Source organism: Colletes latitarsis, chromosome 7 (genome assembly GCF_051014445.1).
Source record: "Colletes latitarsis isolate SP2378_abdomen chromosome 7, iyColLati1, whole genome shotgun sequence".
Lineage (NCBI taxonomy): Eukaryota > Metazoa > Arthropoda > Insecta > Hymenoptera > Colletidae > Colletes > Colletes latitarsis.
The window spans coordinates 3309460-3324633 of NC_135140.1; the positions used below are offsets into that span (position 1 = coordinate 3309460).

General features: G+C 33.4%; 1 protein-coding gene across 4 annotated transcripts in view; it reads left to right on the forward strand.

Annotated features, from left to right (window-relative positions):
- Nucleotides 1-15174, forward strand: part of Wake (ankyrin repeat and fibronectin type III domain containing protein wide awake) — a 225862-nt gene that overhangs the window by 125367 nt on the left and 85321 nt on the right. For all 4 annotated transcript variants that reach the window (XM_076769202.1, XM_076769205.1, XM_076769203.1 and 1 more), the window contains one exon: nt 240-426. In XM_076769202.1, the coding sequence (XP_076625317.1) occupies nt 240-426 (187 nt within the window). The remainder of the gene's footprint in view (nt 1-239; nt 427-15174) is intronic.

Sequence of the window (15174 nt, forward strand, 5' to 3'; positions counted from 1 at the left end):
ACAAAAAGTCTACGAATTTTGTTTTGTTATTTATCAGTCGATTTATATTGGCTTGGTAATATTTTTTAATCCATCTATCATTTTTATATTTTGTAATTTGTAAGTTTCAGTGTATCCTTTGCTTTTTGCCACGTTTTTGTGGCTTCAGACCGAAATGCGTGACTGTGAAATTGGAGGAGAAATCCGTTCGCGCGTTGATTCTCGTTTTTCCTGGTTTATTTCTTCTTTTACCCTTCTAGAACGTCGCGTCTCGGACTCCGGGCCGGCAAACAGAGAATCCTCGAAGGAACATTCGACGAGAAGCGGTAGACTGAGTACCTCTAGCATCGGTGGTTCTCAACCTTTGACCAGACTGGCGAGACTTTTGAACCAGAGGCCGAGCTTCACGCCGAGCGACGAGATACCACGAAGGCTCTCATGGGAAAGGTATGTCACGGTTACCGTCTCCCCCGTAAAACACGCGCCTTTTCACGGGGATACGAAATGTTGGGCCCTCCCTTAGCCATTTTGGGTAATCGACGATTACAATTTTAATCCAGTAAAGACGTTAAGAGATTAACACTTTCGTTACGAAGTGTAACTCTCACACTAAGTAATCAACTTCTCTTTCTCGATTTCTTGCACTTCTATATCTCATTCGAGGGTGTGGATTTTCATGCAACTGGCTTTCAAGTTGCTGGAAAATATTACAATATAAAAGAAAAAAAAAGACAAATTGAAGTGTTTCCGACAACTTGAAAGTGAACAGAAACAGAGATGAGCACCACAATGAGAACACGAGAAGTTGACTCAAAGCAGTCGTGCAGACATCTCTGATACTTTTAAAGTAATTGATTCGAGAGAAGATCCATCCAAAATGGCTGAAAAGTTCAAACGAGATTTTCTCGGAAACGAAAAATAAGTCTAACCTAAGAGGCGCCATCTTGGTCCACAAGATGGCGTACACCAGATGGCGCTGGACACTAAATTCGTGGTTCCCCCCTATTGATATCAAACTATTGAAATACTCTAGTCAAGAAGCGACAGATACGAATCCAATATTTATTTTCTTGCCTAGTATAGTATTATTGGGGCTCCGGAGGTTCTAGAAATTATTTAAATCGAGAGGTCGCCGTGCACAGCGCAGTCGTTCGAAAGACAAATTGAGGCTTCCGTTTTACAAATTTTAAGCCGACTATCGACGCTGGTTCCCCGTTGAAAATTGGTATTATATCGTCAAGAAACAAGAAATACGCCCGTCTGCGATGGATCGATAGGCATTATTTTAAAATCCGTACATCCATCCCGTCAGCGCGCGCCGTTGAAACGGGAACAAAGATCTATTGCGTGACAGACGGCGGGAAAACATAGAGGTTGCGAGCCGGATATATATAGGAACAAGGAGGGGGAGGCCAGCGAACGTCGTGTGTGTGCTTTATTCGCGCGAAACGATTCGTCGGACGTAGAAGTTCAATTTGCAAATGGATACGACCCGGTTTCGATGAACGGAGATGGCAGGCTCCAGCGAAGACCGAGCCGCCGGATATTACAGGGAGGCCCGAAAATATTGCCGTTTTCTAGACCAGGATGTACATATTTACCCCGATGGTGCCACTAGTAAACTCTTTGTTAGGTTTGTTGTCCCGTTAGTTCTACGAACACATAGCCACCAGCCATCATGGTAGCCCAGCAAAAGAGTTCCTGGAACAAGATTCATTTTCGTAACGTTAACTAAATTCCAGCTAACATTTGGAGAACTAAATTGCGCTTTCTAAACGAGATACCTTTGCCTTGAGTTTCTTTTATTTATATACAGGGTGGGGCAGTAACTATTAGCACCTCAAATATCTTGGAAACTATAAGTTTCACAGAAATGTTTGCTAAAGTAAATTGCACAGTACGAAGGGCGCTATTGGCTGGCGATAATAGCTTTTTGCAGGTGGAGGTACTTCGGACATTTGAAGGTCACATCCATTTTTTTAAATGGATCGGTATGATTTTGCTTCCGTATCACGATAGAGGATCTTAAAACGAGTTCGACGACCTATTACACAAGGTCATTGAAGGTCATAGAAAGTAGAGAAAGGCGATAATACTTACGGTTTTGGTAGTAAATGAAACATACGTATTGTCAACAGTAGAGGAGTGCGTAATGCTTACCGTTTACTTCACTGAGAATAAACACTGCTTGAAGGACACTTTAATAGTTTGCAGAGTAAGATAAACATCATAAAATTAGTATCGATAAATCGGTCAATCCGGCACGATGTATCCGTTTGAAGAGCAGGTTGATATGCTTCTTATTTATGGCGAATGCCAACAAAATTCTGTAAGGGCGAAAAACTTGTATGCTGAACGATATCCACATCGGTCTCAGCCTTCGCGTCAAACATTTAAAAATGTGTATGATAAACTTAGGCAAACCGGTAGTTTAAGTGTTCGTAAAAGTGAACGCCAGAAACGAGTAATTAACGAAGAAATGGAAATCGGTGTGCTCGCTAGTGTGTCTAGAAATTCTCATATTAGTTCGCGACAAATTGAACGCGAATCTGGCATTAGTAGGAGGAGCGTACTTCGCATTTTGCACCGTCACAAATTTCATCCGTATCATGTTAGTCTTCACCAAGAATTGCATGGGAACGACTTCACGAATCGCGTTGAGTTTTGTCGATGGGCTATACGTCAGATTCAAAACAATGAGCTTTTTTTTAATACCGTCTTATTTACTGATGAAGCAACATTCACAAATCACGGGAATGTTAATTTGCATAACATGCATTTATGGGCAGCGGAAAATCCACATTGGCTGCGACAGGTTGAACATCAAAAACAATGGTCTGTGAATGTATGGTGCGGTATCATAGGTGATCAAATTATTGGACCTTATTTTATCAATGGAAATTTGAATGGCAACGTCTATGCTAATTTTATTAAGGAAACATTGGATCTTTTGCTAGAAGAGTTACCTTTATTTACACGACAAACCATGTGGTATCAACATGATGGATGCCCAGCACATTATTCATCGATTGCGCGAGGGGAACTTGATGAAAAATTTCGAAATCGTTGGATTGGACGCGGCGGTCCAATATCGTGGGCAGCTCGTTCACCAGACATAACACCTTTAGATTTCTTTCTGTGGGGAACACTGAAAGAGAAAGTGTACAAAGAAGTACCAACTACATCTCACGATATGCAACAGCGAATTATTGCAGCCTGTGCATCAATAAGTTCTGACGCTGTAAGACTTGCAAGTCAATCAATCGTAAAAAGAATCCAACGGTGCATTGACAGTGATGGTCATCATTTCGAACACCTACTATAAACATGTTTCATTTACTACCAAAACCGTAAGTATTATCGCCTTTCTCTACTTTCTATGACCTTCAATGACCTTGTGTAATAGGTCGTTGAACTCGTTTTAAGATCCTCTATCGTGATACGGAAGCAAAAACATACCGATCCATTTAAAAAAATGGATGTGACCTTGAAATGTCCGAAGTACCTCCACCTGCAAAAAAACTATTATCGCCAGCCAATAGCGCCCTTCGTACTGTGCAATTTACTTTAACAAATATTTCTGTGAAACTTATAGTTTCCAAGATATCTGAGGTGCTAATAGTTACTGCCCCACCCTGTATACAGGGTGTTCGGCCACCCCTGGAAAAAATTTTTGTGAGGGATTCTGGAGGCCAAAATAAGACGAAAATCAAGGATACTAATTTGTTGATTGAGGCTTCGTTAAAAAGTTATTAAAAAATTGAATTGAAAAATTTCAAATCATTCTAAAAAAATTATTTTCGTTTGCAGGGGTTAATTACAATCATTTTTTGTGAATATACATACCCCCGAAATCCTACGCATTTTCGAGAAAAAAATTCCTCACCGAAAATCTAATTAGGTGCTTAAATTCGACGAAAAAAAAGAATTTCAAATAGTTCTGAAAAAATTATTTTCAGTTGCGGGGGTCAATTACAATCATTTTTGGTGAATAGACATACCCTCGAAATTCTACCCACTTTCTAGAAAAAAATTCGAGAAGGTGTGAAATTTTTCGACGAAATTAAAATATTTCACTTCGTTCAGAAAAAAATATTGTTAGTTGTGGGGGTAAATTAGAATCATTTTTGGTGAATAGACATACCCCCGAAATTCTACCCACTTTCTAGAAAAAAATTCGAGAAGGTGTGAAATTTTTCGACAAAATTAAAATATTTCACATTGTTCTGGGTGAAACTTTAAACGTTAATAACTTTTCAATAAAGCTTCCATCAAGAAATTGGTATTCTTGATTTTCGTCTTATTTTGGCCTCTAGAATCCTGTATTAAAATTTTTCCCAGCCTATATATATTGATGGCTATATACTTGACAAAATTTTTATCTATGAAATTGCAACGTTGAATGCAGTTAATGAGAAATTTCTCGAATGTATTAATTACTCTATATAAGAGTAAGAAAACTTCTGCCTAAATTGCTAATTTCAATTTTACTACTGCGCTTGAAGAGCGTAAATGAATGTTAACTGGTAAAAAGGAAAAATGCAAGAATGCAGAGGTAATTGTGAGAAGTTTTATTGCTGCAAACATTTGTTACCAAGTTTACCTGGTTCTCTGATACCGAGTAACGATTCAACAAATGCAATGGTACTTTGTCCAGCATGAATGGTATGAGTTAGTAATACGCGATCTCGGCTCGAAGTTTCGTCGTATTTCACGAAACTTTCAGCTTCCTTTGGCTCGATTTTGTCAGGATGATTAATAGTACTTACGTAGAAAAATATACAGATTTATTTGGTCGAGTGTTTAAGTTATTTTAAATATTGTAATATAAAAGTAACTGAATAAACATAATAATACTTTTCCCAATTATATAAAGCAGGGTGGAACGAGGGTGATTCTACGTGGAAAACAAGTCAAACCCGAAGAATAATATTTGTTTGTATAAATGCTACGTGTTTGAGATCAAATTAAATTTGAAAATTTATTTATTTTAGATTACCTCGCCGCGTCTGACTCTTATTTACTCTTTCTACTTGAAACTCTATATACCAAGGATTTCTGTTTCTTAGGCATTATGATAGTATCATAAATTGTTCATATTTTGTTACGAAAAAAGAATAATATAGTGAGAGTATAATCATCCTAAGCAAGATTTTATTATTACTTCTGAGCGTGGCAGGATTTTAAGTTTTTGACCAAAGAGAAATAAATTCATTTCAAAGTAGAAAATAATCTAACATTATGAACAGTAAATTGCAATACTGATATTTACTGAAGGACGCGTGAGCCAGAATTCCAATATAAAAATACTAATTTAAAAGAAATAGTACTGTTGTTTGGAATTACTCTTGTAATCGCGTCTGACCAATATACGACCTATACTACTTCCACTTCGTCTTTCTCTCTTCGTGTGCTCTTTAAGGTTCGCTTCTCTGTACTATATTTTAAAGCAATACTAAAAAGAAGTATTCAGTTAAATATCGAATATTCCTTAATAAATATTACAAATATAAGCTTTTTTTGTCTTAACAAATTTCTAACATCGTTAAAATGCATCTGATTTTCGAAACCGAACATTAAAAGTCATCTTCAGAGAAGACTTTGTCCATTGTTAATTTTATAATATTTTCAACAAATAATTTAAATAACAATTTTATGAATACCCAAATCAGTTTCTTTTTCTTTTTTTTGAAGTGGTTTTATGGTGAACAGAGAAACAATTAGACATTTTCGAGACACAGTGCTTTCTAATTATTATTCCTGACATAGAACTTCTGTTCGATTAGCAAAAAAACAGCTGATTCAATCTCATGGTAACATCGAGCAGCGCGAAGGAAATGTATAGTCGAATTTAGCTTGGCTGAGTAGGTGGTTTTTTTTTTTTTATCGTAGTTACCGTTATCTTCTCGTGTGTCTGACCTTTCCTTGGCCATCAACTCTGAAACCTTATCCCCCTGCCAAGAGGAGAAGCAATTATCTCCCCTTGGCTGGCGTTAAAAATTATTTATAGTTCACGCGTTTTCCTGGTACAACGATGCGCAACGAACCGCGTCGAAGCTGTGTCAAAACATATATTACTACCACACACACCGGTGAAAAATAACTTCCTGGTATAGATCATGATCATAGATGAGATATGGTTGAAATGCTGGCGATACATGTAATTTCTTTTTAATTTTGTTTACGGAATTAGAAACTTTGTTTATTTCTTTCTTGGCATTCTGCACAGTGTATTTAGCCCCCTTTTTATATGAATATAATATAACAAAGTAATTTTATTGATAAGTAATTCTATTGACGTAAATAATCTCTTCTGACGAAGACCAAGAGATTAGTAACATTGGGGCCATATCGATTAACTTCGCTTTTAGTAAATTTCTCAGTTTTAATTAAATTCCAAGGAATAGTGTTGTAACAGTATTTACTGCATCAATTTTCTCTACCCTTTGTCTTTAAGAGTTTCCATTGGCAAACAGATCAATTAAGAAAGACAATTATGCAATCTCATCTATTTCGAATCACCTTTAGAACGACCTATAAACGAAAAAATAAAAATTGCAAAATTAATTTTAGCATTAAACTGTAGAAACGAAGAGGTAAAGTTTCTAAATGTTCTAAAATATTAACAGTTCTATATACTCCTTACAAAAAAGGGCTCTACAAAGCTTGTTATTGTTGGTTGAATCGTGTAATTACATTCGCGAATACATATTTACGTTATTGTGACATTCTCGTGTAAATAAATAATTCGATCGAACGTGAGGGCTTTGTCTCGTTCGCGTTCGCGAAAAATAGCAACTCGACAACGTGAAATGAAAGCTCCGAAGTCCACAAAGAAACAACGCGTCAGCCTTCGCGGTTAGTTCCTTCCGGTGACTTTGACATCCGAAAAATCAAAATGAACGCGCGCAGAGGGTGAGAGGGAGCAGAATCATGTAATCTGGAAGCCCAATCTGGTCGTCTATCGTATGCAAAGGTGGTCGTTTTTTATTCTGAAAGGGCCAAGATTGGAAATAGAGTGTTCATCTGTGCCTTCCCAGAGTCAAAAGCATCCGAATTAATTAGTACATACTAGTTGTCGCGAGCAGCTCAAAGCTTCCTTTTAATCTTTCTCTCATTCATCGCGAGGGTTGGGGAGGGGGAGAGTATTAAAAGTTCCTGGGCTTTTGTGGACCGATTTGAATGTCGGGAACGCTAACGTGCCTCGACTTCCGTTCGGTGTATTTCTTTCTTTCGGACAGAAATTCCTCATGGAGACAGAGTCAAATACAAGTTAATGCCAAATTTACTGGACAAACAAAATTAACATTCGAGATATAATAAACAGAAAAATAAGAGGAAGGATTCGAAGCACGAAATTTTAAATATACTTCATTCTATTTAAATAGTTTGAATAATTATTGTGCTGTGAAAAAGCATTATACGTTTATTTCTTTTACGTTATATTTTAGGGCGTTCGGCCACACCTGGGGGAAAATTTAATGGGAGATTCTAGAGGCCAAAATAAGACGAAAATCAAGAATACTAAATTGTTGATGAAGGCTTCGTTAAGAAGTTATTAACGTTTAAAGTTCCGCCTGTACTGAATTTTTTTCTAGAAAGTGGGTAGGATTTCGAGGGTACGTCTATTCATCAAAAATTATTGTAATTGACACCTGCAGCCAAAAATAATTTTTCCAGAACGACTTGAAGATTTTCAATTTCGCCGAAAAATGCCCCCTGTCGATTTTTCTTAAAAATTCGTTTCTGAATTTTCATAAATTTGTTTGACGCTCTACAGAAAAGTTGTTTAATACTTTTATGTAGGTACCCATGGGCTCTACTTCAGAAAAAAATTTCAATGAAATATATTCACTATTGTAGGAGTTATGGATATTTAAAAATTGGACAATTTTTATGGGGTTTTTCTCATTTTGCGGAATCAAGGAATAACTTTTCAAATATTTTTAGAATTTATACATAGTCTATACCAAAATACGCGTTGTTTGTCTGTCCAAACATTAAAATCGTCCAATCCATTCAGGAGTTATGATGTTTTAAAGATTTGCATGAAATTTCGGGGAACCATTTCAGGCCTCACATTATGTTTTCAGTAATTAATTTTTTTCTCGAAACTCAGTAGGATTTCGGGGGTATGTGTAATAACCAAAAATGATTGCAATTGACACCTGCAATCGAAAATAATTTTTCCAGAAAGATTTGAAATTTTTTTTTCTCAGAGTAACTAGACAGTTATGGCCAGACATTATATTTTCGGTAAGGAATTCTTTTCTCAAAAGTGCGCAAGATTTCGGGTATATGTCTATTGACCAAAAATGCTTATAATTGATCACTGCAACTAAATATAATTTTTTTAGTATGATTTGAAATCTTTTAATTCTGTCGAAAAATTTATCCATTTATTAAATTTTTTTTTCGAAAATGCGTGGAATTTCGAGGGTATATTTATTGGCCAAAAATGATTGTAATAGACCCCTACAACTAAAAATAATTTTTTTAGAACGTTTTGATATTTTTTAATTTCAACTTCACACTTTAGTTGAGATGAACTCGAATTTTTTTCTCGAAAGTGGGTAGGATTTCGAAGGTATGTGTAATGATAAAAAATGATTGTAATTGTGCCCTGCAACCAAACATAATTTTTTCAGAATGATTTGAAATTTTTGAATTTAATTGTTAATAACTTTTTAACGAGGTCTCAGTCAATAAATTTGTATTCTTGATTTTCGTCTTATTTTGGCCTCTAGAATCTCCCATTAAAATTTTTCCCAGGGGTGCCGAACACCCTGTATATGTCAGTCATCGAAAATTGATTAATTATTATATTTACTCCACTAAACACAATCGTGATTGTAATTTAAATAATATCGTATTTCAAATTATATTTTGTAGATTTTATTTTATTTGAATTAAAAGTTCTATCGCTCTTTTTGGAAAACCCAACACTTTGTAATGGTCGCAAGAATTTTAATAGTATCTTTTACATATTTTTACTTTCAATTTTGACAAATTTTATATACAGTGAAAATCGTCCTGCACCGTCTTTTCCCTAGTTTTGTTTATTGGATATTTTGTATAAACATGAAATCGTTATATACAGAAATATTCTACTTCTCACATAGAATCATTCTAGTACAATTTCTTGTAAAAACGAATGAAAGTTAACGTTTCTAGTAACATGTGGAAGAAGAATTGAATTATGTTAAGGAATGTAAAAACTTTGTTGAAAGTTATGTCCAGAATGATATTTAAGAGTGATATCCAGTTTATTCAATATCTTGGAAAGTTCAGGCGAATAAAATTTATTTTACTTTAATTTTAATTCGCGTAGATCTTTATTGGAACGATCAAATAAAAAATTCATTCGTTTCGCGGTTTAACTCTGGCTCGATCGTCAGTAGAGTGAGCATAGTTTTATCTTGAAACATATAGTACACGTTATTGACGATACATTATTCATAATACACGCGCAAGTGTGTGATTCGAAACTCATTATATTACATACGATTAATAAATTTCTTCCGATAATCGAATAATAAATACTAATACATAATACATTCCTTACAATTAATATTTCGAATAATCGACCTCGTGTTTAACCTTTCAACAGCTGCGTAAAAGTTTTAGCTTTCGTGGATAATTCTACAAGATTCATCACGATTCCATTCAATTTTTACAAATATTTATAGTTCGAATCGTTAAAACAAAAAAATTGCGAAATTTAGCATCGAAAATGTTTTTCATAACAATTCTTAAATTACAAACTTTAAAATGACTTTTAAGAAACAACGACGATTTTGTATTATCCTTGCTTCAAATATCGGAAGTATAATATATGGAAGATTTTATAAAATACTTTCATAAACCACCGTTTAAATATCGACCCGATCCACCGATTTTCGTCCAAGAACCGTGCATAAAATCCCGGAACTATTATATGCAGGAACGCAATAGCAAAAAGTCTTTGCAACAATTTTATGGCATTCGTAAATTCATGTTTTGCTATCTTGGCACGTTTAAAGGCAAAAGAAATTCTATGAACTGTACGTAGACCCGAAGAAAGTGATTCGCGATGCGGTTTTACAGTGTCGTTAGTCGTTGAATCGCTGAGCGATTGCAATTGGCCCCTGCAACTAAAAGTAATTTTTTCATAATGATTTGAAAGTTTTTAATTTCGTCGAAAAATTTCTCCACTTACTGAATTTTTTTCTCGAAAGTGGTTAGGATTTCGGGGATATGTTTATTCACCAAAAATGATCATAATCGACCCCTGCAACTAAAAATAATTTTTTCAGAACGATTTGAAATTTTGTTTTGTTCACCGAAAAATGGTCCAGTTGTTATGGAACTTTAAAGGTTAATAACTTTTTAACAAAGCCTAAGTCAAGAAATTCATATTCTCGATTTTCATCTTATTTTAACCTCTAGAATCTCCCATTAAAATCTTTCCCAGGGCTGGCCGAACACCCTGTATGTGTGCGTGACAGCAAGGCAGATATTTGGTTCTCTTTGTCAACAATATATTTTTCTAACACACGGAGTAGTGCAGTAATTTTTTTTTATATGGCAGGTTGTATAAAATTCATTTCTCACCTCCAGTTATTCGATGCCTTAGGAAAATATTTACGCAGCCATACGATCGAGAATGTTTCTGCAAACCTATGAAAATCTGTGAATTTTTCTAGTAATTTTTATTTATACGACAGGTTGTATAAAATTCATTTCTCATCTGCAGTTATCAGACGCTTTAGGAAAATATTCATTCAGCCATACGATCGAGACAGTTTCTGCAAACCTATGAAAGTCTATGAATTTTTTATATCGGCGTGTTTAAAATTTCAGAAATCTTCCGAACAGAGAAATTTTGTTTTCACTATGCGTTACGAGCGTCACCCTCGTCAATCTGAAAATGTCGAATGACAGGAACTTACGGGATGACCTGGCACTAAAGGTTCCCTGCTCCGAGAAAGATCCCTCGAGGGAACAAAAACGCGAGCAGAAGCAACGGTGACGCTGTTGAGGGGTAATTTGCTGGCGCCGGGGATTCAAATCAGTTTCTTTAAATTATTAACATTACTCACCGTTCCTCGTTTCGCCGTTGCGCCGGGGACGAATAAAAGAGCGAAACGAAAGTTGTTCAGTCGTAGAATAAGAAACAGGTATATATTTGCATGAAACGAGCGTCCTCGAAATGGGAAAGAATCACAATTGTAGCGCGTAAAATGTCCCGTTTGCGTTGTTAATAGTATCGTTTGCCTACGAGGTTCCTCCCGTACGCGGTATTAAACGCCAGTTAATATTCTTTTGTCGGTACGGAAATAGCGACCGGAAATCACCGGTTCGACGCTACGAGTAACATTTCATGTTCCTCTCACGTTCCATGACTGATCGAGCAAAATATAGAAAAAGTTTTCCGACGTTCGCTACAGTACACATTTTACTTTGAATTTTCTATATTAAACAAACGAGAATGTATATTTTATACGTAATAGAGATTCGAAAATTCGGTTCAGTGAAAGGAGGATAATGTCAGATACAGATTCTGTACCCCCAAAATCAATCTGTGACGAAATACGTATCAATAACAGAAGTATTAATTTCGGTCACGTTTCTGTTCCAGGTTACCTGTTTGAGACAAAATAATGATCCGTGTATACAGAGTGAGCCATTTAACAATTTTACCTTAATTTTTCTTGTAAACTACATGTTGTATAAAAAAATATTTCCGAACGAAAGTTGTTTGGTATAAAGAAGAACATACGATTAATTATTTGCTGTTTTCCATTTTTATCAAAACATGAAGAACACGTTGAGTTTATTAACTATAATGTACAACATTTAATCGTGTTATTCGAGAGTCTATTGAATATAGAATAAAAAATTATTAGGTGGTAGAAAAAGAAGCATACGCGGCAACAATTAATTATTTGCTGTTTTTCTTTTTTATTAAAACATGAAGAACACCTTGAGTTTATTGACTATAATGTACAACATTCAATCATGCTATTCGAGAGTCTATTGAATATAGAATAAAAAATTATTAGGTGGTAGAAAAAGAAGCATACGCGGCAACAATTAATTATTTGCTGTTTTTCTTTTTTATCAAAACATGAAGAACACCTCGAGTTTATTGACTATAATGTACAACGTTCAATCATGCTATTCGAGAGTCTATTGAATATAGAATAAAAAATTATTGAGTGGCACAATGAGAACCATACACGGCAACAATTAATTATTTGCTGTTTTTCTTTTTTATCAAAACATGAAGAACACCTTGAGTTTATTGACTATAATGTACAACATTCAATCATGCTATTCGAGAGTCTATTGAATATAGAATAAAAAATTATTAAGTGGTTCAAAGAGAAGCATACACAGCAACAATTAATTATTTGCTGTTTTTCTTTTTTATCAAAACATGAAGAACACCTTGAGTTTATTGACTATAATGTACAACATTCAATCATGCTATTCGAGAGTCTATTGAATATAGAATAAAAAATTATTAGGTGGTAGAAAAAGAAGCATACGCGGCAACAATTAATTATTTGCTGTTTTTCTTTTCTATCAAAACATGAAGAACACGTTGAGTTTATTAACTATAAAGTACAACATTCAATCATGGTATTCAAGAGTCTATTGAATATAGAATAAAAAATTATTAAGTGGTACAAAGAGAAGCATACACAGCAACAATTAATTATTTGCTGTTTTTCTTTTTTATCAAAACATGAAGAACACCTTGAGTTTATGAGTATAATGTACAACATTCAATCATGGTATTCGAGAGTCTATTGAATATAGAATAAAAAATTATTAAGTGGTAGAAAAAGAAGCATACGCGGCAACAATTAATTATTTGCTGTTTTTCTTTTTTATCAAAACATGAAGAACACCTTGAGTTTATTGACTATAATGTACAACGTTCAATCATGGTATTCGAGAGTCTATTGAATATAGAATAAAAAATTATTAAGTGGTAGAAAAAGAAGCATACACGGCAACAATTAATTATTTGTTGTTTTTCTTTTTTATTAAAACATGAAGAACACGTTGAGTTTATTAACTATAATGTACAACGTTCAATCATGCTATTCGAGAGTCTATTGAATATAGAATAAAAAATTATTGAGTGGCACAATGAGAACCATACACGGCAACAATTAATTATTTGCTGTTTTTCTTTTTTATTAAAACATGAAGAACACCTTGAGTTTATTAACTATAATGTACAACATTTAATCGTGTTATTCGAGAGTCTATTGAATATAGAATAAAAAATCATTAAATGGCACAATGAGAACCATACACGGCAACAATTAATTATTTACTGTTTTTCTTTTTTATTAAAACATGAAGAACACCTTGAGTTTATTAACTATAATGTATAACATTCAATCATGCTATTCAAGAGTCTATTGAATATAGAATAAAAAATCATTAAGTGGCACAAAGAGAAGCATACACGGCAACAATTAATTATTTGCTGTTTTTCTTTTTTATCAAAACATGAAGAACACCGTGAGTTTATTAACTATAATGTACAACATTTAATCGTGCTATTCGAAAGTCTATTGAATATAGAATAAAAAATTATTAAGTGGTACAAAGAGGAGCATACACGGCAACAATTCATTATTTGCTGTTTTTCTTTTTTATTAAAACATGAAGAACACCTTGAGTTTATTAACTATAATGTACAACATTTAATCGCGCTATTTGAAAGTCTATTGATTATAGAATAACAAATTATTAACGCTTGCTTCGGTTCCAATGTTCACAAACATGTAGAATCTTCTAATTCCGCAGTAATAATTCATCAGCGGACGCGAACGTGACAAATACAAGAAATAGAAGAATTGTTTCCCCTGAATAGAGACAACAATATAAATTACAGTTTACTAGGTTATCATTTTTCACCACCAACCAAATATAATTCAAATTATAAGGCTGAACCCTTTCTACTAAAAGTATCATTGATTCTGACATTGTAGAAATTTATAAAAATTAAAATTTAATAGACATGTTCCATTTCCTTTTTATACCAAACAAGTAATACAAATTTTTAACAAAACCATAAATTTACTAGATTATAGAATATACAATAAATAATGGTTAGGGTTAACAAATCATTGCCAATTAGAAATTGCTAAAAATAGAAAAAGTAAACATGTAAACTACTATATTATCATTTTGCCCCAGCAGCCAAATGTGATTCATAAAGTTAATTAACTAATTGGCAATGATTTGTTAACCCTAACCATTATTTATCGTATATTCTATAATACATCTATTTATATATACTAAGAGTCTAATTATATACAATTATCTATGGGTTTATCGAATATACAATTTATATATTAAAATATAATCCACAATTTAATAACAATTGATTTAATATCTATAGATTAATAAATATTTAATCTATATATGAATATATAATTAATGTTAACTAGATTATAGAATATACAATAAATAATGATTAGTGTTAACAAATCATTGCCAATTAGAAATTGATAAAAATAGAAAAAGTAAACATGTAAACTACTATATTATCATTTTGTCCCAGCAGCCAAATGTGATTCATAAAGTTACTAGATTATAGAATATACGATAAATAATGGTTAGGGTTAACAAATCATTGCCAATTAGAAATTGATAAAAATAGATAAAGTAAACATGTAAACTTCTATATTATCATTTTGTCCCAGCAGCCAAAATGTGATTCATAAAGTTGCTAGATTATAGAATATACGATAAATAATGGTTAGGGTTAACAAATCATTGCCAATTAGAAATTGATAAAAATAGAAAAAGTAAGCATCTAAACTACTATATTATCATTTTGCTCCAGCAGCTAAATGTGATTCATAAAGTTACTAGATATAAATAGAAATTGATAAAAATAGAAAAAGTAAACATGTAAACTTCTATATTATCATTTTGCTCCAGCAGCCAAATGTGATTCATAAAGTTACTAGATATAAATAGAAATTGATAAAAATAGAAAAAGTAAACATGTAAACTACTATATTATCATTTTGCTCCAGCAGCCAAATGTGATTCATAAAGTTACTAGATTACAGAATATACAATAAATAATGATTAGTAATAAAGATTAATAAATCATTGCCAATTAGAAATTGATAAAAGTAGAAGAAGTAAACATGTAAACTATTATATTATCATTTT